Source organism: Colobus angolensis, unplaced genomic scaffold (assembly GCF_000951035.1).
Source record: "Colobus angolensis palliatus isolate OR3802 unplaced genomic scaffold, Cang.pa_1.0 Scaffold219, whole genome shotgun sequence".
Taxonomy (NCBI): Eukaryota; Metazoa; Chordata; class Mammalia; order Primates; family Cercopithecidae; genus Colobus; species Colobus angolensis.
The window spans coordinates 2333499-2357172 of NW_012115366.1; the positions used below are offsets into that span (position 1 = coordinate 2333499).

At 43.3% G+C, this 23674-nt stretch overlaps 1 protein-coding gene across 2 annotated transcripts in view; it reads right to left on the reverse strand.

Moving 5' to 3' along the window:
* Positions 1 to 7039: 7039 nt before the first annotated feature.
* Positions 7040 to 23674, reverse strand: part of TGM6 (transglutaminase 6) — a 54426-nt gene continuing 37791 nt past the window's right edge. The window contains exons 10-13 of one of the 2 annotated variants that reach the window (XM_011943361.1): positions 22460 to 22801; positions 9192 to 9346; positions 8765 to 8898; positions 7040 to 7300 (exon numbers count right to left, since the gene is read on the reverse strand). In XM_011943361.1, coding sequence (XP_011798751.1) covers positions 7147 to 7300; positions 8765 to 8898; positions 9192 to 9346; positions 22460 to 22801 — 785 coding nt within the window. In that variant the 3' untranslated portion in view covers positions 7040 to 7146. The remainder of the gene's footprint in view (positions 7301 to 8764; positions 8899 to 9191; positions 9347 to 22459; positions 22802 to 23674) is intronic. The other variant, XM_011943362.1, reaches the window with a different exon arrangement.

Genomic DNA, 23674 nt, shown 5'->3' on the forward strand with positions numbered 1-23674 from the left:
CTTGACAACTACAGATCTTAGGACTTGTTAGCCTTCATAATTCCGTGAGCCGGTTCCTTGTAATCAATCTCTTCTGTCTGTATACACATGCTGTTAGTTTTGTTTCTCTGGAGAACTCCAATACAAGAACTCCCATCACTTACACCACCCCTGTCTTTTGCTTGTTTCAACATAAGAAATAGTCATAACCTCCTCTGGCTGATCAATGAACAGGAGGCCAGGGATCTCTCTGAAGGACATCCCTTTAGGCCTGAAGAAACTACAAAGATGACTTGAATGAGAGGATATTGGAGTGGTCAGAGTCAAGGTATTGGCCTCTGAATCTCCTTCTTTGGTTACCATCTAGGGATTGAAGGTTAGGGCAACTGACTATTGTCAAGAAGAGGGTAATAAGCTGCAGGACACTTTGACTTCACTCTGTTCCTTAGATGCATCTGGTTCGTCTCTACATCAGCGCCTACATGGGTCAGCGTTCTTTGTAACAAGCAAAATAAACTGACTCTTGATGGCTTAAGCAAAAGGGGACGGGGAGTGGAAATTAAGCAAACACTGGAGAGGATGCTAAGAGACAGACCAGACCTAGGGAATACTGGATCCCATGAATTTCCAGAGAGTCAAGAAGCAGCCAGCAAGAAAAGCATGGCAGATTGTATACTTCCAAAAATAGCTACAGCAATATTTCCAGTCCCATAAGCTCTTCCAAAATCTTTCCACCTTTTATGATGAGTTGGAGTCTACTGGAATGGGGAGGAACTGCCTCAATGAATAGAATGTGGCAGAAGCAACACTAGGTGACTTCCAACACAAGGCCATAAAGGCAAGATGGCTTTCCTCTGGTGCTCCTTCTCTCTGCATATGCTTGGCCTTGCAACGCAGCTATCATGTTGTGAGGAAGCCCAGGCCATGTGGAGGGGTCATGGGTAGGTGTTCTAGCTGACAACCACAGCTTAGGGCTCAGCGTCAACCACTAGCAAGGTGAGTAAATGAGCTTTCAGATGATTCCAGCCTCCAGTCTTTGAACCACACCAGCTGTTGCTGAGTTGAGCAGAGATGACATGTCCCCACCAAGCCCCACCCAAATTGCAGATTCAAGAACAAAATAACTGTCATTATTTATTTATTTATTTATTTAGAGACAGAGTTTCGTTCTTGTTGCCCAGGCTGGAGTGCAATGGTGCGATCTCGGCTCACCACAACCTCTGCCTCCTGGGTTCAAGTGATTCTCCTGCCTCAGCCTCCCAAGTAGCTGAGATTACAGGCGCCCACCACCATACCCAGCTAATTTTGTATTTTTAGTGGAGACGGGTTTCTCCAAGTTGGTCAGGCTGCTCTGGAACTCCCAATCTCAGGTGATCCACCCTCCTTAGCATCCCAAAGTGCTGGGATTACAGGCATGAGCCACCGTGCCTGGCCAATAACTATCATTATTTTAAGCCTTAAGTTATCATTTGCTTGTTACCCAGCAATTGGTAACTGGAACACAGCAACTGTATCAGCAGAAAGCACCTGGCTAGAACACTGCCTAGGGCTCTACCACCACCACCACCTTTAGTGCCTTCTGAAGCTTTTCTCCATTCTGATCTCTTAAGATCCAAGTTCTAGGAGGGAGCATACGCACTGTGTGAGTCAAGGCGCCCACTGTGGGCTGTACTGAAGACAGGCTGCAGAAGGATCCGTCTTCCTCAGCCTGAGGAAGAGAAAGGGGCAGTGGGAAATGGGAGCCAAGGGTCACCCTCCCACAAGACTGTGTGGGAAAAGTGATTCCCAATAAATGTTATTGGAAGGGCCTCAAATCGATGCATGTGGCCTCTACCTGGAACACAGCTATCTATGTCTTTGCACAGCTGGCTCTTCACATGCAGTAAAGCATAGCAGCCGAGAGTGCAGTCTCTGCTGGCCTGGGTTCAAATCTCGGGTCTGCATCTTATGTGCTGTGCAATTAATTGTGTATAAAGTGGCTTCATTTCTCTGTGCCTCACTTTCCTCATTTGGAAAGAGGAAAGAATAATAGCACCTACTTTCTTACATTACTATGAAAATTAAATAAATATATGTAAGGCACCTGAAACAGTTCCTGGCAGGTAGGAAGCACATTAATTAAGTTAAATTTTAATCATTATTTTTATTGTAGTTATTAACATTTCAGCTCAAACATCACTTCCTCAGAGAATCTTTCTCTGGTACCTCCATCCAAAGTAGGGCTATCTTGACTGGGCGCAGTGACTCACGCCTGTAATCCCAGCACTTTGGGAGGCCAAGGCAGGCAGATCATCTGAGGTCAGGAGTTTGAGACCAGCCTGGCTAATGCGGTGAAACCCTGTCTCTACTAAAAGAAAAAAAGAAAAACAAACAACAACCAGCCAGGCGTGGTGGTGTGTGCCTGTACTCCTAGCTATTCAGGAGGCTGAGGCAGAAGAATTGCTTGAACCTGGGAGGCAGAAGTTGCAGTGAAACAAGATTGCACCACTGCACTCCAGCCTGGGCAACAGAGCAAGATTCTGTCTAAAATAAATAAAAATAAATAAAGTAAGGCTATAGGGCCTTCTTAACTCTACCACTCAGGGAGAGGTGGCTGTCACTTTTATTTTCTTTTTGGCACTTATTCACTAAATTTAATTAGCTTATTTATTTACGAATTTGTCTACTTGTTTACTTTTATTTCTCATTGTACTTTTCATATCTTTTCAAATGTGATTGAACACCTGTCTCCACCAGCTAGAGGATAATCCCTGTGGGCACGAGCCTAGGCAACCTGCCATGTCACTGCTCTGTTCTTGGGGTTGGACAGAATGTAGGTGGGGGACATGGAGACACATGGCTCAGAGCCCCCTCGATGGAGGGCTCGTTCCCCAAACTGCTGTGAGTGCTGCAGGCAGATGACCCTTAGCTGTCAGCTGCTCCAGGGCTGGCCCCTGCTGTAGAGAGCTGTTTCGCCCAAAGTCATGCCCCTTCCTGGGTGAATCACTAACAGAGGCAGGCATAGGAAGGCCCAGGCATCTTGACCCAAACTGGACGACTCAGATAGGCCATTCTAGCTCCAGAGCTGCCTGGGATCAGGACAGGCTGTCTCTGGGCCTGTACCATGGTTTGATTCCTCCCTCTGAACACTCATGCTCCCCAACTCCCTTTCATGGGTGTTGAACCCTAGATCACTCTTTGATCAACATCCTGCATCCTAAACTCCTTCTCACAATCAGCTTCCTAGGAACTCAACCTCCAACAACCGAGCTGGAGACATACAGATAGCTGGCATTTGCTGGAAGGATGAGGTGTCTGGAACCACCACAAGGGGGAACGGATCTCTCCCCACGTGGAGCCTCCTTGTGGGAAGGAGCATCTTTATACATGGAGTGGCACGGAAGATGCCTACAGGGTTCCTTTCATTTGTGGCAGATGCATAAGAGGAGAAAGGAACCCTCATGATGACAGGAGGGATCCGTGGTCAGATGCTCCATGAGGATTAGGCCATGAACGCAGATTCTCACAGTGTGACAGAGCTAAAGGATCCAGGGGGTCACCATGCTTCTCAAATATTTCTACCCAAGTGTCTCAAAGGGAAAGGAAGGTGAGCACAGACCCCTGGCTCAGGGACAGGCTATCTTCACCCAGTGACCAGGGATATGGGGAACTCAGATCAGAATGGAAATCCAAAGCTAAGACCAGATCCATCTGGGGTCTGAGTGAGGTCAGGGCTCAGCGTGGGCTCACAGCTCAGTCTTGGATCAGAGCTCTGTTTGAGGTTAGGGCTTAGTCTGGGGTCAGGGTTCACTTAGTCAGGATTGGAGCTCAGTCTGGCATCAGGACTGTCTGGGACTGGACCAGGGCTCCATGTGGAGCCAGAGCTCTGTCTAGAGCCAGAGTCAAGTCAGAATTTAGCTATGGTAGGATCCAGGGCTTAGTGGGAGGCCAAGGTCTAGGGCTCATCTAGGCTCAGAGTCATGACCTAGTCAGCCTCTGAGTCACGGCTGTCTCTGGGGTCACAAACACAAGCTGGAGACTCATCTTAGTTTCAGTCTGGGGCTTGTTAAGGGCTTGGCCTTGGTCCGGGTTTGGGCTTGATCCTAGGGCAGGGTGTAGCCTGGTGTTGGAGCTCAGTCCTGGAGCAAGATTTGAGGCAATGCGTTGTTCTACGGCAAGGTCAGCCAACTACAACCTGTGGGCCGAACTTGGCCCATCACCTGTTTTTGTAAATAAAACTTTATTGCAATACATCCAGGCTCATTTGTTTATGCACTATGTATGGCAGTTTTCATGCTATAGCAGCAGAGTTGAGTAATTGTAACAGACTCTATGGCTTGCAAAGCCTGAAATATTTACTATCTGTTCATTGACAGAAAAGTTTGCCAACCTGTGTTCTAAAGGTTTGGAGGCCCCTCTGGTGTGTGAAAGCCCGGATCCCTGACCTAACTTGGTGTCGAGGGCCTTCATGAAGTTTCAGATGGTGTTTAAGAGACAGGGGGACTCAATGGAAGCAGGAGTCCTGAATCTCAGTAAAGCCCTGTTGCTGGTATCCTTCTGAGTGCCCCATGGCCAGCCAACTCTAAGGCTTTTCTCAGTCTTGATCTACCTGTTCTGCCTTTCCTCTGTTAAGGGCATGGTCAGGGTGTTGCCCTACCAGCTGAAAGGTATTCTCTACCTGCACATTTTTCTTAGTAATTTCCAAAACCACTTTCCCACTCACACTCTCCCTTGGACTTCTAAGCTGTCTTCTGTTAATTTCTCCACCTCTCCCACTCACAAGCAGGGCTTTCTCATTGGCTGTTGAGGCGGCTTCTGCTTTCCACTGGGGCTGGAATAACCAGTGAGGCCAGTTTTGTCCCATCAAAGTGCTACTTGAAGGCGCCAAGGGCAAGAGCATTGTACTGGAAACAGAGCTATGTGGCAGGTGGCCCTCACCACCTTCAGCTACGTTCCCCTCCCTAAACACCTACAAGGGGACTTCAAAAGATTCATGGAAAAGTAATGTTAAAACATAAACATAAAAAGTAGAAACTTTATTTCTCAACATGAGCTCTGTCAAGTTCAGGATATTTTTGTAAACAATAATACCTGCCATTTAGTCCATCCCTAAAGAACTGAGGGTCCAAGGGATTTAACCATGTTAACACAGTCTTTTTTTTTTTTTTTTAAATACAATTAACTGAAGAGAAATGGGCACCTTTAAAGATTTTGTTTTTAAGATTAAGAAACAGGCCGGGCACAGTGGCTCATGCCTGTAATCCCAACACTTTGGGAGGCCGAGACAGGAGGATCACTTGAGGTCAGGAGTTTGAGACATGCCTGACCAACCCCGTCTCTACTAAAAATGCAAAAATTAGCTGGGCATGGTGGCACACGCTTGTAATCCCAGCTATTCAGGAGGCTGAGGAGGGAGAATCCCTTGAACTCGGGAGGCAGAAGTTGTGGTGAACCGAAATTGCACCACTGCACTCCAGCCTGGGTGACGGAGCAAGACTCTGTCTCAAAAAAAAAAAAAAAAAAAGAGATTAGGAAATAAAAAGAAGTCAGATGGAGCCAAATCAGGACAGTCTGGTAGATGCTTAATGAATTCCAGTCAACACTCTCACAAAATTGCCTTTGTTTGATGAGAGGAATGAGCAGGAGCACTACTGTGGTGGAGAAGGATTCTCTGGTGAAGCTTTTCTGGGGCTTTTTCTGAAAGCTTCAGCTAACTTTATCAAAACACTCATAATAAGCAGGAGTTCTTACTCTTTGGTTCTCCAGAAAGCCAACAAACAGAATGCTTTGAGCATCCCAAAAAACAGTTTCCATGACCTTTGTGCCTGACCGGTCCACTTTTTTTGTTTTGAGGCAGTCTTGCTCTGTTGCCCAGGCTGGAGTGCAGTGGTGCAATCTCAGTTCACTGCAAGCTTCACCTCCTGGGTTCAAGTGATTCTCCTGCCTTAGCCTTCCGAGTAGCTGGGATTACACACCACAACGCTTGGCTAATTTTTGTATTTTTAGTAGAGATGGGGTTTCACCATGTTGGCCAGGCAGGTCTCAATCTCCTGACCTCAAGTGATCCACTCACCTCAACCTCCCAAAGTGCTGGGATTACAGGTGTGAGCCACCACACCTGGCCGGCTGGTCCACTGTTGCTCTGACTGAACCACTTCCCCCTCTTGGTAGCCATTGCTTCGATTGTGCTTTGTCTTCAGGACTGTATTGGTAAAGCCACGTTCCATCCTGTTACAATTCTTTGAAGAAATGCTTCGGGATTTTGATCCCTTGTTTACAATTTCCACGGAAGGCTCTGTTCTTGTTTGCAGCTGATCTAAGGGCAATAGTTTTGGCACCCATTGAATGAAGCATTTTCTCAACTTTAATTGTTCAGTCAGAATTGTGTAAGCTGAGCCCGGTGAGGTGTTGGCTGTTGTTTGTGCTGTTAGTCACTGGCCCTCTTCAGATTTGGAGCTGCAGATTTTAGGGGAATGCAATCCAGTTTGGGCCCTTCCTTTATCTTCTTAGATTATCCCAGGCAGCAGTCGCGCCTCAGATCCTGGGCCTGTGTCTTCACTGAGGGAAAATCTCCCTTTGCTTAAAATCTAATGCTTTTTAGGATAGGGACTTAGGAGGTATAAATGGCACACACACGGGCCTCAACTCTGCCTCTAGCTCACCCTGTGGCCTCAATAAGTTTCCTTCTTCTCTGTAATGGGAGTGTTGAGGGATAGTTAGGTTCCAGCTCTTACACTTTTGGGTTCTCTGTCAGGACTGCGGGGAGGATCCTTGGCTCTTGATGTGGCCAGGGCATTTGAGAAGCAAGGAGAGTCCAAGGGTCAGCCAGGGTGACGGTGAGCTGGCAGGGCGGAGTACAGCAGAGCTGAGTGGGCCAGGGTTACTGTGATGCTTGGGTCTGTCAGCCTCCCAGCTATGGGGGATGAGACATGAAGGTTGGAGAGGCTCCCTAGGTTCTTACATCATCTGTGGTTGTCCAAAAGTTTAAGGATTACTGAGTGCAACACTTCATTTTACAGAAGAGTAAACTGAGGCCCAGGAGGAGAAGGAACTTGCCTAAGTTTACCAAGTAGGGCAGGGATTGAAGCAGGATTAACTGAGGCCCCCTGGCTCCCACGTGGAAGAGACAAAGAATGGGCAGGAGGAGGACAGGGGCCGAATTGCCCCCTCTCAGTCCCTCATGATCCATCACTTGGCAGTGGCCACATGGATGATCACAAAACCCTTGATGTCCGGGAAGTGAGGGCTTACAAGGTCCACCTGCAACTGCCTTGGGCCACTCTTGGAGGGGGTGATGTCAAACTGGACTGAGGCCTTCTCCTGAGGCTCCAGGGTGGGCACGCTGGGGAAAAGGAGGTGAGAAAGGCAGACTGTCAGTCCTCTTGCCATTTTGAGTCTGACCTGCCAATCTACGGCTCCCCAAACTCCTCAGGATCAAGTTCACCTTGTGGCTTGACATTCAAGACTTATCAACATGTTTCCAGGCCAGGTGCGGTGGCTCACTCCTGTAATCCCAGCACTTTGGGAGGCCGAGGCAGGTGGATCACCTGAGGTCAGGAGTTCGAGACCAACCTGACCAACATGGTGAAACCCCATCTCTACCAAAATACAAAAAATTAGCCGGGAGCAGTGGTGCACACCTGTAATCCCAGCTACTCAGGAAGTCGAGACAGGAGAATCGCTTGAATCTGGGAGGGGGAGGTTGCAGTGAGCTGAGATTGCACCATTACACTCCAGCCTGGGCAACAGAGTGAGACTCTGTCTCAAAAACAAACAAACAAACAAAAACAACAAAAAAAATGCTTCCAGTTTAATTTTCTCTTCTACCACCTGCAGTCTTCCCATCCAGCCAGGCTAGTTTTCTGTCTGTGCCCTGAACTTCCCTCCTCTGGGCTTTCATCGGCTCTGTTCCTCCCACCTAGGATGCCTTTCTTATTCCAATCCACCCAAGGCCCAAATCAAGTTCTCTTCTTCCAGGAGACCTTCCCTGACAACACCAGGCATCAGGTGTTGACACCAAGACCTTTGCCTGGCAAACCGTCCTTCCTTCTTGATACCTGAAAATCTCAATTCATCATTTAAGGCTCACCTCAAACACCAGCTCCACTGGGACTTCTTCCTGGCCCCACACTCACTTAAGGGCTGCTTTTGCTTCCCCAGACCTTGGACAAGGTCTTTTTCACAAATCACACTGTCCTCATGTGAAGGGCCATCTGTATCTGAGAGCCCTTCTCAAGGCAAAACTCCTGTCCATCTTAGTGTTCCTAACAATTACACATGGGCCGGAGCACAGGTCAGTATAATCAAAGACCACATAAGTAGCAAGCAGATGAATGGAAGAAAGAAGGAGTGAATGAATGATTGACAATCAACAAGTAAATAAACGAATCCATGAACGAACAGGAACATGTGTGAATGAATGAGTGAAGCATCAATGTAGGAATAGATGAATGAAAAAATGAGCAAATGAGTGAATAAATGAGTAAGCAAATTCAGGAATGCATGACTGAATGAGTGAGAGAAAATGAATGAAAGTGAGTGAATAAGTAAATGGATAAATAAGTGAAAATATGAATGAATGATGTGAGTGAATGACTGAGTGAATGAGTTATATGATTTGAGTAAATGAATGATTGAATGAATGAAGGAATAAATAAGTGAATGCAGGCTGATATGGATAGGTTGTGGGCTGGTTCCTGGGGGGTCCATAATCTCTCCCACACTCCCCATCCCTGGCGACTTCTCTCTGGCTCATCCATAAGGAAGGGAGCCCCATTCCCTGCCAACTCCCCAGGCTGGCACTTACTCGATGCTGAGCTGTTCCTGGAGAAAGCCGCTGCCCTCCACCATCAGCACACAGTCCTTCACTCTTTCTAAGAGGGGGTTGACTACTGTCACTTCCACCGTAACCGCCACTCCCACCATGGCTGGGCCCAGAACCTGAAAGGGGACAACACGGATCAGCCATCGTGCCTACCCCTCCTCCCTGCAGGAAACCGATGGTCCTGGCTGAGTTAGAGGATGGATCATTAGTCATGTCCACCCCTGCCTCCATATACCCCATTACTGAATGCCACCATTGCATTCATCCCCTTATGTCCAACCCACTCCTCCCACCTTGGAGAGCTAAAGCTGGAGTTAAAGGCACAAAATGCCCAGCTTCTGATGCTCTCCCCCAGCTCTGGGGAGCAGGTGCTGCTTGGAACAGCATGGTAGGTGCAGGCTGAGGTCACCTTGACGGTGATGAAGTCCTCTAGAGTAATGTCCTTCTCCACCAGAAGCTTCTCTCCTTTGGTGACGAGGCACATGGCAGCCAACAGGATCTTCTTGTCCTCTGTCAGGTCTTCTTTATACTTAGAGTAAGATATTGTAATTGGGATTCTCTTCTCTGGAAGGGAAAGCAGAGGTGGGAGTTGGGGCTTGGCGTCTTTCTTCAACGGCACTGGGAAGAAGGAAGGGAATGCCCAACTAATAGCTCCTTTCTCTCTGGTCCTTGCAACCATTCTGTGACAGGCTTTATTCTCCTCAGTTCTCAGATGAAGAAACCTAAGGCCCAGAGCGGGTATTTTCTTGTCCAAACTCATATAGGAAGTAAACCAAGAAATTAGGATGAGGTGGGAGTCAAATTCAGGTCAGGGAGCTACCACAATACCAGACTATTTCTCCAAGGGCCCCCAGAGATGTTTCCAAACTTTCCCTACTTATTCCAGATGGAAGTCTCTCAGCCCATCAACCATTCATCCCCTCCTTCACTGTTTATTGAGCACCTATTATGTGCTAGGTGTAGAGAAGAGGAATACCAAAGGCCTGCCTCAATCTTCCAATCCTGTGAGGCCAATTTCCCTACAACTTTTCCAAATGCCCTCCTCCATGAAGGCCCAGTCCTGGTCAGCCCCACCAACTGAGGGAAGTCTTCACTGACGCCTCCAGCCAGTGCTCTCATGCTCTCTGAGCTCCTGTGGTCCTGGCCATCTCTATCTGCCTCTGACCAGTCACAAACATCCTGCCTAGGTATTCTTTTCTTGTAAGCATGGATCACCACAAACCTCCGTCTTTTTTTTTTTTTTGAAGACGGAGTCTTGCTCTGTTGCAAGGCTGGAGTGCAGTGGTGGCATGATCTTGGCTCACTGCAACCTCCACCTCCTGAGTTCAAACGATTCTCCTGCCTCAGCCTCCTGAGTAGCTGAGACTACAGGCACATGCCATCACACCCAGCTAATTTTTATATTCTTAGTAGAGATGGAGCTTCATCATGTTTGCCAGGATGGTCTCAATCTCTTGACCTCATGATCCGCTCACCTTGGCCTCATAAAGTGCTGGAGTTATAGGCGTTTTTTTTTTGTTTGTTTGTTTTTTTGTTTTTTTTTTTTCCTGACTACTATGTATTCTTTCTTTTAGGTTCAATGTGCTTTTTCTGGTTTGCTCTCAGGCCCCCTCATTCCCTATTGTTCTACTCCCACTGCTTCCTTTATTTCTGTTTTCTTCCTGACTCTGAAGGCATTCGAGTTTTTAACTTACGGAAAAGGTCCTTAAAGGGCTCAACATGGTTCATGCGTTCTGCTACCCCGGGGCTTTGCGTATCATAGATTCTCCTGAATGCCAGTAGGCCGATTCATGTGTTAAAGCATGATTTTTTTTTTATGGGCTTCCTTAGTTCGGTAGGTCATTACTGGAAGAACTTTATTACAATAACAGTAATAAGTAATAATTGTAGGCCAGTGCAGTGACTCACACCTGTAATCCCAGCACTTTGGGAGGCGAAGGTGGGTGGATCACCTGAGGTCAGGAGTTCCAGTCCAGTCTGACCAACATGGAGAAACCCTGTCTCTACTGAAAAAAAATTACAAAATTAGCAGGGTGTGGTAGTATGTACCTGTAATCCCAGCTACTTGGGAGACTGAGGCAGGAGAATTGCTTGAACCCAGGAGGCGGAGGTTGCAGTGAGCTGAGACTGGGCCATTGCACTCCAGCCTGAGCGACAGAGCAAGACTCTGTCTCAAAATAACAATAACAATAACAATAATTATTATAAATATAAAAGCTAACTTTTACTAAGGGAGTAAAGTGTACTGCACTTGGAAGTGCTTTCGCAGACTGACTTGTTTAAACCTTACAACAATTCCATGAGCAGGCATTATTATTTTTATTTGATTGATTTATTATTTTATTGATAATATATTATTGTTGATAACAATATCAAAAACACTGATAATAAACATCATAAATTGAATGTTCGTCAGGTAGTAGGAATGATGCCAAATACTTTACATACATTATATCATTTACTCCTTGCATACTGATAGACCGTGGTTCTCCAAGTGTGGTCCTGGGACCAGCAGCATCAGTGTCACCTGGTAACTTGTTAGAAATGTAAATTCTCAGTGTCCACCATGAAGAACCACCATATGCCACCATATGATACACATGAGCAGAGCTCTGGGCATCAGCTCAGACCCTGGGAGAAAGGAGGAGAAAAGTTGCCCTTTAAAATGTTTGGATCAGGGCTTCTTGAAGTCCTTTGACTCACAGACTCCACTAACAATCTAATAAAAGCTGAGACTCCTTTCCCTAGAACAATGGTTCTCAATAGCACCGTCACTCAGCTGGATGTAACTGACATCATCTGTAGAATATTGCGTCCGACAACAGCAGCATACACATTCTTCTCAATCTCACACGGAGCATTCACAAAAATGGATCACATTCTGTGGCATAAATGACACATTAACAAGTTTAAAATAATAGAAATTATGCAATATATGCCCCCAGAACACAATGAAATCAAACTGGAAATCAACGACAGAGAGCTGAAAAATCTAAAATACCTAGAGATTAAACAACACACTTCTAAAAGAACACATGGGACACAGAAGAAGTCTCAAGAGAAATTTAAAAGTATTTTGAAGTAAATGAAAATGAAACTACAACTTATCAAAATTTCTGGGCACATGCCTGTAGTCCTAGTTACTTGGGAGGCTGAGGAGGGAGAATCACCTGAGCCCGGGAAGTTGAGGCTACAATGAGCCATGATTGTGCCACTGCACCCCAGCCTGGGTGACAGAATGAAATTCTGTCTGAAAAGCAAAACAAAACAAACAAACACCCCTCCCCCAACACACATATTTGTAGGATGCAGCAAAAGCAGTGCTTAAAGAGAAGTCTACAGTATGAAATACCTATGATAGAAAAGAAGAAAGATCTAAAACCAATAATCTAAATTTCTGCTTTAGGAAACTGTAAGAAGGAGAAAGTGTTAAACTCATCTTTTTTTTTTTTTGAGACGGAGTCTTGCTCTGTCACCCGGGCTGGAGTGCAGTGGCCGGATCTCAGCTCACTATAAGCTCCGACTCCTGGGTTTACGCCATTCTCCTGCCTCAGCCTCCCGAGTAGCTGGGACTACAGGCGCCTGCCACGTCGCCCGGCTAGTTTTTTGTATTTTTTAGTAGAGACGGGGTTTCACCGTATTAGCCAGGATGGTCTCGATCCCCTGACCTCGTGATCCGCCCGTCTCAGCCTCCCAAAGTGCTGGGATTACAGGCTTGAGCCACCGCGCCCGGCCTAAACTCATCTTAAGCAGAAGAAAAGAAATAATAAAAATTAGAGCAGAAATCAGTAAAATTGAAAATCAGAGATCAATAGAGAAAATCAGCAAAACCAAACTGTTCTTTGAAAAGATCAACAAAGTCAATAAGCTTATAGCAAGGCTAACTTAGAAAAAAAAGAGAGAAGGCACAAGTTATTAATATGATAAAGGCAAGAGAGGACATCTCTCCAGATTCCATGAACATTAAAAAGATAGTAAAGGTAACAAGTTTGGGGAGTTAGGAAAAAAACAGATAGTAAAGGAATATTATGAACAACTTTATGCCCACAGGTTTGAAAACCTAGATGAAAGGGACCAGTTCCTGAAAGAAAAAATCGGCTAAAATTCACATAAGAAGAAAAAGACAACCTGAATAGGCCTATATCTATTAAAAAATTGAATCAGGACTTAATAACCTTCCAAACTAGAATGCATTAAGCCCAATGGGTTCACTGGTGAAACATACCAAGTATTTAAGAATAAAAAATTATAGCAATTCTCTACAATCTCTTTCAGAAAATGGAGGCAGAGAAACACTTCTTAATTCATTCTATGAGGCCAGCATTACCTTAATGCAAAAAACCAGACAAAGACATTGCAAGAAAAGAAAACTACAGACCAACATGAACATAGATGCAAAAATTCTCAACAAAATATTGGTAAATTGAATCAGCAATGTGTAAAAAATTACATGCCATGATCAAGTGGGATTTACTCTAGGCATGTAAGGGTGGGTCAATATTAAAGTTCAATTCATATAGTCCATCAAATCAACAGGAAAAAAATGACATGATCATATCAATAGATGCAGAAAAAGAATTTGATAAAATCCAACACCCATTCCTGATAAAGCTCTTAGCAAACTAGGAATAGAGGAGGAACTTACTCAACTTGATAAAGAATATCTACAAAAAACCTACAGCAAACATTATCCTTAATGGTGAGAAACTGCAAGCTTTCCCATGATGATTAGGAACAAGGCAAGGATGTCCCCTCTTACCACTCATTGTCAACATCATACTGGAAGTCCTAGCTAATGCAATAAGATAAAACAAGGAAATAAAATGTATACAGATTGGGAAGGAAGAAATAAAACATTCTTTGTTCACAAATGATATAATTGTCTATGTAGAAAATCCAAAAGAATTGTCAACCACAACACACAAAAAATCCTGGAACTAACAAGTGGTTATAGCAAGGTTACAGGGTATAAGATTACTAATATACAGAAGTCAATCACTTTCCTATATACCAGCAATGAATAACTATAAATTAAAATTAAAAAGATAATACTATTTATGTTAGCACCACCAAAAATGGAAAACTTAGGCATTAATTTAACAAAATATATATAAGATCTACACAAGAAGAACTGTAAAACTCTGATGAAAGAACTAAATAAATGAAGAGATATTCCATGTTCATGGATAGAAAGGCTCAATATTGTCAAAATGTCAATTTTTCCTAACTTGATCTATAGATTCAAAGCAATCTGAAGAAGTTATTTTGTGGATATTGACAAACTGATTCCAAACTTTATGTGTGGGTGGGAGGCAGGAATGAAGAGAAGTTGGATAATGGGTACAAGATAGTTAGAAAGGATAAGTTCTAATATTTCATAATACAGTAGGGAAATTATAGTTAACTGTGATTTATGGTATGTTTCTAAATAGCTAAAATAAACTGTAATGTTTCCAACACAAAAGATACAGATAAATGTATAAGGTGATGGATATTCCAGTTACCCTGACTTGATTGTTACACATTCTATACATGTATCAAAATATCATGTGTACCCACAAAATATGTACTACTATGATATATCAATTAAGATTTTTTTAAAGATCCATGACATAAAAGAAGTTTATGTCAAGAGGCAAAAGACCCAGAGGAGTCAACACAATTGTACAATTGTAAAATATTGAAGGAGAGGAACAAAGTTAGAGGACTGGTATTACCTGACTTCAAGATTTACTATAAAGGTACAGTAATCAAGACAGTGTGGTATTAGTGAACGAATGGACAAAGACAGGCATACCTTATTTTATTGTGCTTCATTTTATTGTACTTTGCAGATATTGCATTTTTTACAAATTGAAGGTTTGTGGCAACCCTGAGTCAGGCAAGTCTATAAGAGCCATTTTTCCAAGAACATGTGTTTGCTTCTATGATCAGTGATCTTTTTTTTTTTTTTCTCTTTAAGACAAGGTCTTGCTCTGTCACCCAGGCTGTAGGTGCAGTGGTGTGATCATAGCTCATTGCAAACCTCCAACTCCTGGGCTCAAGCAATCCTCCTGCCTCAGCCTTCAAGTAGCTAAGACTATGGAAGCATGCCACCACACCCAGCAGATACTTTTTATTTTAATTTTTGTAGAGATGGGGTTTTGCTGTGTTCCACAAGCTGGTCTCAAACTCCTAGGTTCAAGCAATTCTCTCACTTTGACCTCCAAAAGTGATTGGGATTGGGATTACATATATGAGCCCCTGTGCTCAGCCCTTGATCAGTGATCTTTGATGCTACTATTGTAACTCTTTGCTGGCACCACAAACCATGCCCTATAAGATGTTGAACTTAATTGATAAATGTTGTGTGAGTTCTGGCTGCTCCACTCACTAGCCATTTCCCCATCTCTCTCCCTTTCCTCGGGCCTCCCTATTCCCAGATACCCAACAATATCTAAATTAGGCCAATTAATAAACCTACAATGGCCTCTAGGTGTTCAAGTTAATGAGAGTTACATGTCTTTCACTTTAAATCAAAAGCTAGAAATGATTAAGCTTAGTGAGGAAGGCACATAGAAAGCCAAGATGAGCCAAAAGCTAGGCCTCTTGTGCCAAACAACAAGGTTTTGAATGCAAGGGAAAGTTCTTGAAGGAAATTAAAAGTGCTACTCTTGAAGGAAACTAAAAGTGACTTAGGAATTATAAGAAAGCAAAATAGTCTTATTGCTAATATGGACAAAGTTTTAGTGATCTGCATATAAGATCACATCAGCCGTAACATTCCATTAAGCCAAAGCCTAATCCAGAGCAAGGCCCTAATTCTCTTCAATTCTATAAGGATTGAGAGATGTTAGGAACCTACAGAAGACAAGTTTGAAGCTAGCACAGATTGGTTCATAAGGTTTAAGGAAAGAAGTCATCTCTATAACATAAAAGCGCAAGCTGAAGCAACAAGTGCTGATGTAGAAGCCACAGCAAGTTATCCAGACTCTAGCTAAGATCGTTGGTGAAGACAGCTACATAAAACAACAGATTTTCAATGTAGAAAAAATAATTTTATATTGGAAGAAGATGCCATCTAGGACTTTCACAGCTAGACAGAAGTCAATGCCTGGTTTCAAAGCTTCAAAGGACAGGCTGACTCTGTGCATTAAAGAGCTAATGCAGCTGGTGACTTTAAGATGAAGCCAACGCTCATTTACCATTTCTAAATCCTGGGGCCCTTAAGAATTATGCTAAATCTACTTTGCCTGTGGTCCATAAAGGAACAACGAAGCCAGGATGATAGCACATCTGTTTATAGCATGGTTTACTGAATATTTTAGGCCAACTGTTGAGACCTACTGATCAGAAAAGAAGATTCTTGTCAAAGTATTACTGCTCATTGACAACGCATCTAGTCACTCAAGAACTCTGATGGAGGTGTACAACGAAATTAATGTTATTTTCATGCCTGTTAACACAACATCCATTCTGCAGACCATGAAGCAAGGAGTAATTTTAACTTTCAAGTCTTTTTATTTAAGAAATACATTTCATAAAGCCATAGCTGCCATAGATAGTGATTCCTCTAATGGATCTGGGCAAATTCAATTGAAAACCTTCTGGAAAAGATTCATCATTCTAGACACCATTAAGTATATTCATGATTCATGGGAGGAGGTAAAAATATCAACGTTAATAGGAGTTGGAAAGAAGTTGATTCCAACTCTTATGGATGACTTTGAGGGATTCAGGATTTCAGTGCAGGAAGTCACTGATGATGTGGTGGAAATAGCAAGAGAATTAGAGTGCAGCCTAAAGATGTGACTAAATTGCTCCATCTGATGGTAAAACTTGAACAGTTGAAGAGTTGTTTCTTATGTGTGAGCAAAGAAAGTGTTTTTCAAAGATGGAATCTATTCCTGGTGAAGATGCTCTAAACATTGTTGAAATGGCAACAAAAGATTTTGAATATTACATAAACTTAGTTGATAAAGCAGTGGCAGGGTTTGAGAGGATTGACTCCAGATTTGAAAGAAGTTCTGCTGTGAGTAAAATGCTGTCAAGAACCATCACATACTACAGAGAAATCCTTCATGAAAGGAAGAAAGTCATTCAGTGTGGCAAACTTCATTGTCGTCTTATTTTAAGAAATTGCCACAACCACCCCAACCTTTGGCAACACTACCCTGATCAGTTAGCAGCCATCAACACTGAGGCAAGACCTTCCACCAGCAAAAATACCATGACTCAGTGAAGGTTCAGATTTTTAGCTTTTATTTATTTATTTAAAAAAAAATTTTGTTTTGAGAGTCTCCCTTTGTTACCCAGGCTGGAGTGCAGTGGCAGGATCTCAGCTCACTGCAGCCTTGACCTCCTGGGCTCAAATGAGCCTCTCACCTCGCTTCTGAGTAGCTGAGACAACAGGTGTGTACCACCATGCCTGGCTAATTTTTTTGTTTTCTTTCTTTTTTTTTGTAGAGATGGGGTTTCACCATGTTGCCCAGGCTGGTCTTGAGCTCTTGAGCTCAAGTGATCCTTCTGCCTCAGCCTCCCAAAGTTCTGGGATTACAGGTGTGCACCACCTGTGCCTGGCCCCAATTGTTAGCATTTTATAGCCATAAAGTATTTTAAAATTAAGGTCTACACTTTTTTTCAAAGGAATAGTGCTATTGCACACTTTATAGACTACAGGATAACATAAACATAACTTTTATATGCTCTGGGAAACCAAAACATCTGTGTGACTTGCTTTATTGCAATATTCCTATTGTTATGGTGCAATATTCCTTTATTACAATATTCCTATTAATATTCCTATTATTATGGCAATATCTCTGAGGTATGCCTGTGGATCAATAGAATAGAAGAGAGTTCAGAAATAGGCCTGCACAAATATAGTCAGTTGATCTTTGACAAAGTAGCAAAGGAAATACAATGGAGAAAAGATAGTCAACAAATGGTGCTGAAGCAACTGGATATCCACACGGGGAAAAGAAAATCTAGACAAAGGACTTAACATTCTTTACAAAATTTATTAAACTGAATCATTGACCTAAATGTAAAATGCAAAACTACAGAACTCTTAAAGATAACATGGGAGAAAAATCTAGATGACCTGAGATTGGTAATATTTTTTTTGAGATGGAGTCTTGCTCTGTTGCCCAGGTTGGAGTGCAGTGGTATGATTTTGGCTCACTGCAACCTCTACCTCCCGGGTTCAAGCGATTCTCCTGCCTCAGCCTCCCGAGTAGCTGGGATTACAGGCACCCACCACTATGCGCAGCTAATTTTTGTATTTTTGGTAGAGATGGGGTTTCACCATGTTGGTCAGGCTGGTCTCAAACTCCTGATCTCAAGTGATCCACCTGCTTCAGCCTCCCAAAGTGCTGGGATTACAGGCGTGAGCCACCGTGTCCAGCTGGTAATAATTTTTTTTGATACAGTGCCAAAGGCATGATCCATGAAAGAAAAACTTGATAAGTTGGACTTTATTAAAACTAAAAACTTTGCTCTGCAAAAACACTGTGAAGAGACTGAGAAGAGAGGACACAGACTGGGAGAAAATATTTGCAAAAGACTGTTACCCAAAATACACAAAGACCTTTCAAAAACCAGCAATGAGAAAATGAACAACCCAATTAAAACATGGGCAAAAGATCTGTACACCTCACCAAAGAAGAGATACAGATGTCAAATAAGTATATGAAAAGATGCTCAATGTCATACGTCATTAGTGAATAGTAAACTCTGATACACTATTACACACCTATTACAATGTCAATAATCCAAAACACACAATGGATAGAATAGGGAACAACAGGAATTCTCATCTATCCCTGGTGGGAATTCAAAAGGATACAGTCACTTGGGAAGACAGTTTGTCAGTTTTTTACCAAACTAAACATACTCTTACCATAAGATCCAGCAAGTGTGCTCCTTGGTATTTATCTAAAGAATTAAAAATTCGGGCCTGGTGCGGTGGCTCATGCCTGTCATCCCAGCACTTTGGGAGGCTGAGGCAAGTGGATCATGAGGTCAGGAGATCAAGACCATCCTGGCCAACATGCTGAAACCTTGTCTCTACTAAAAATACAAAAATTAGCTAGGTGTGGTGGTGTGTGCCCGTAGTCCCAGCTACTCGGGAGGCTGAGGCGGGAGAATGGCTTGAACCCGGGAGGCGGAGATTGCAGTGACCAAGATCGCGCCACTGCACTCTAGCCTGGTGACAGAGTGAGACTCTGTCTCAAAAAAAATAAAAATAAAAAAAAAAAGAAAACTCAAGCCCACACAAAAACCTGCATAAGGATGTTTACAGCAGCTTTATTCATAATTGCCAAAACTAGGAATCAACCAAGATGTCCTTAAGTAGGTGAATAGATAAACTGTGTACATCCATGTAATGGAATACTATTTTGCAATAAGAAGAAATGACCTATCAAGACACAAAAACCATAAGGGATCCTTAAATATATATTGCTAAGTGAAAGAAGCCTGTCTGAAAAAACCTAATTATACTGTATGATTTCAACTAGATGACATTATGGAACAGGCAAAAGTGTGGAGACACTAAAAAAATCAGTGGTTACTGGGGCTTCAGGCAAGGAAAGGAGGGATGAATAGGTGGAACATGGGGATATTGGAGAGGGGATGAAACTATTCTGTATAATAGTGGAATATTAGATACATGCCATTACACATTTGTCAAAAGGCATAGAATGCACAACACAGAGTGAACCCTAATGTAAACTATGAATTTTAGTTAATAATACTGTGTCAATATTGGCTCATTAATTGTAACAAATGTACCACACTAAAGCAAGATGTTAGTAACAGAAGGAGAGGTGTGGTGGTGGGCAGGGATATGGGAACTCTCTGTACTTCCCACTGAAAGTTTTCTGAAAACCTAAAACTACTTAAAAACCCAATAATTTAAAAAATTATAGGTTTTAATAGTCTATCATTTGGCCAAAGAGTTTCACTTTTCTTTTTAGACGGAGTCTTGCTCTGTCGCCCAGGCTGGAGTGCAGTGGCGAGATCTCGGCTCACTGCAAGCTCCTCCTCCCGGGTTCACGCCATTCTCCTGCCTCAGACTCCCGAGTAGCTGGCACTACAGGCACCTGCCGCCACGCCCGGCTAATTTTTTTGTAGTTTTAGTAGAGACAGGGTTTCACCGTGTTAGCCAGGATGGTCTTGATCTCCCAACCTCGTGATCCGCCAGCCTCGGCCTCCCAAAATGCTGGGATTACAGGCATGAGCCACCGTGCCCCGCCCAAGAATTTCACTTTTGTGATATAGTCTAACAAAAGTCCAAAATCCAGAGGAAAAAAAAGATTTATTTTTGCATCAAAATGTTTACTTGCTTGCCTGACACTCTGTAAATAAATTAAACAAAAGTTTAGTTTTATTTTTAATAGCAATAAGCTGATAACTACCTAAAAGAAGAGAAAAGATAGGTCACTATATATTTATTTCAAGATCTATTAAATTTTATTTAAACATCTATTAAAATGATATTTGTGAGGAACTCATAAAAATATTTAAAATACAATGTAATATGAAAAGAGCAGGGCAATAATGACTATTTGCAATCTTTAACTAGAACTGTTTTTCAAAAAGCAAACAGGCATTAAAAATTTGGAAGTAAAATACATTAACAGTTTGTAGGTGGGTGGCAGAATCATAGGTGATTTTTCTCTTTTGCTTTCCAAATTTTTATGAATATGTATTACTTTTAATATGAAAAAAATTGCTAAAAGCCAGAGGGAAGTGTATGTTAATTAAAATTTTATGATGAAGTGTTATTTTGTGATTTAGACTTTGTGAAAAATAAATGACAAAAAAAGCTAAAAAAGTGTGACACCTCCTTCATACATTTTCACACCCTGTGAAAATCCACAAGCTTCACTTACCAGAAACTGGCCCAGAGCAACAACTTCTTCGTTTAATTGAATCCTTAGAGTTCAGAAAGTATGTGAAAGGAGAGGGAGGCAAACGAGAGATAGAGATATAGAGATAGACTGAGAGACAGAGAGAGAGGAGAGATAGAGAGACAGACAGGCGAAAAAGCCAAAAGGACAGAGGCAGAGAGAGAGACAGGGAAGGAGAGACAGATGGAGAGGGAGACACAGGCAAAAAGACAGACAGACTAGGAAAAAAGTGCAAGAATAATCAAAGAGGACACATTTAATAAATCATCCATGAAGTGCTATGTGTTCAAAGATCATGAAAAAAATCCTTTAACATCAGCCTCCTGGGTTCAAGTGAGTCTCCTGCCTCAGCCTCCTGAGTAGCTGGGACTACAGGCATGTGCCACCAGGCCCGGCTAATTTTTTGTATTTTTAGTAGAGACGAGGTTTCTTTTTTTTTTTTTTTTTTTTGAGACGAGGTTTCACTGTGTTAGCCAGGATGATTTCGATCTCCTGACCTCGTGATCTACCCGCCTTGGCCTCCCAAAGTGCTGGGATTACAGGCGTGAGCCACCGCGCCTGACCTCGATATATTCTTTAAGAAGCAGTTGGAATAAGGTCAGTTAAAAAAATACAAAACCCTTTAAAAAGACTGAAGCCATTCTCTTCTGCTATGAAATACTAAGGATAAATTTTAGGCAAATGTACCATTAGGTGTGTTGAGCATATTTGGTGTGGGCTCTGACCATTCCATAACCTGCAGTCAAGCAATTGCATCAGCTGAGTAAATGTGCACTGTGGTCAACATCCCTGGCCTTGAACCCTGGCTTTGCCCCTTCCTGGCCTTGGTCAGGACTGTCTCTCATGCCAGACTGCCTGGATCTGGGTCCTGCAACTATGCACACTGACTGTGTGACTCTGAACTAGTGATTTCACCTTTTTTGGTGTGAGTCTTCTCCTTTCAAAGATGGAGCTAGCACTAGTACCACACACAACGTGGCTGCAGGGATTATGCTGTCGCATGCAGAATTCTTGGGACAGGGCTTGGCACATGTAAGCACTTAATAAACATCTCTGACCTGGCTCAAGCCTGTCATCCCAGTACTTGGGGAGGCCAAGGCGGGCAGATCACTTGAGTCCAGCCTGGGCAACATCACGAAACCCCTTCTCTACTAAAACTACAAAAATTATCTGGGTGTGGTGGTGGATGCTTGAAGTCCCAGCTACTCAGGAGGCTGAGGCAAGAGAATCCCTTGAATCTGGGAGGTGGAGGTTGCAGTGAGCTAAGATCACACCACTTCACTCCAGCCTGGGTGAGAGAGTAAGACTCTGTCTCAAAAAAATCGAAAACCAAAACAAAGAAAACCATCTGTTACCAGTCCAGCCCTCTCCCACAGATCATCTGGAGCCAAATGGGCTCCAGAATTTTTTTTTTTTTTTTTGATGTTAGAAAAGTAATGCATGGCATATTCCATACATGCTGAAATACCCCCAGCATGTATTTATTTGGTGTGTAAATATTCATTCTAATTAAAACAAATAGAAACTATAAATCACACCTTCATCAGATTGCCACCAGATGCATGTGGACTTGTATTACTGTTATTATTGTTTTGCCCCTCCGAGTCTCAGTTTTCTCATCTGTAAAGTGGGGACAAGAGGCAAGGCACTGAGCACAATGCCCAGGAATATCCCTTTCCTTCCTGGGGATGAATGCAGATCCTGGGAAATACCCCCGACCTCCACAACTCTCCTGAAAAAGGAGGTGGCTTGGCCTGATTCCACCAAGCCAGGGTACACTTACCTTCTTGCCGCCCCAGCCTCACGGCATGGGATTCATGCAGGATCTCTGCCACCGGCTTGCGGGTGTAGAGGATGGTGGCACCGCTCAGGTTGACCCTCACCTGCTGGACCCGGGAGGTGAGGTTGGCCAAGCACAGGGCCAGTCTCAGGTCGTGGCCCAGCATGGGAGGCTCTAGCAGCTTGAACTTGCCAGTGATGCTGGGCTTGGTGGCGGGCTCCAGGAGGTCATCATGCCAGAGACAGCGCCCCCCAGCCCTGCGGATCCAGGTTCTCCTTCCAGAAGCTTTCAGGCTGAACAACCTCTTCACCGCCTTGCTATACACCTGCCTCTCTTTCCGGGACCCTGCAGGGCATCACACAACGTCAGCAGCAGGCACCCCCTTGCTCTTTTAATTTACCATGGCTCGTGGAAGCCAAACTGGCAGTTCAAGAGCCATATACACATCGGTGCCACATGCCTTGTGTTTGATTCTCTATGTAAATAAAATTTTAAATCAGTTGCCAACAACTTCAGGTCAAGAATTTTCACATAAAAATGCAAATTTCCAGCTTCTCTGACAGCTGGGTCAAAAGCCTCATATAGTAATGATAGCTAGCACTTTTGCAGATTTGCTATGTGTACTATAGCACTTGGTGCTGTGTTTATTTTCTCTAGGAGGTACTACAGAGGTATTATCATCACCTACATTTAACAGACAAGGAAGCCAAGACACGGAGAAGTAACTCCTCAGTCACACAGCTTATGTGTTAAGTGAGGGAGCTGGGACTTACACCAGGCAGTAAAGCTCCAAATTCCATTTATGCTCCCTTACCACTCTCCACATAGCAATAATGGTCTTGAGGCAGGAGGCGGGACTTGACTCCGGAGTTGGGGCTCAAACTCAGGACTAGATTAAAGACTAATGGAAACAGGGAGGAGGCAAAAGCACTTCTCTATAAGACATGCCCACCAGTGCTATGGTAACACCCAGAACTTACTACCCCTTTTCAAGGCAATCACCTGGGAGTTAACACGCTTTTCCTAAAAATTTCTGCATAATCTGCCCCTTAATTTGCACGTAATGGAAACTGAGTGTAAATATGATTACAAAACTCTAGGGTATAACAACTTCATTCTTCTGCATGTGGATATACAGTGGTCCCAACACCATTTGCTGAAAAGACTATTTTCATTCTTTCTCCATTGAATTGTCTTGACACCCTTGTAGAAATCAAT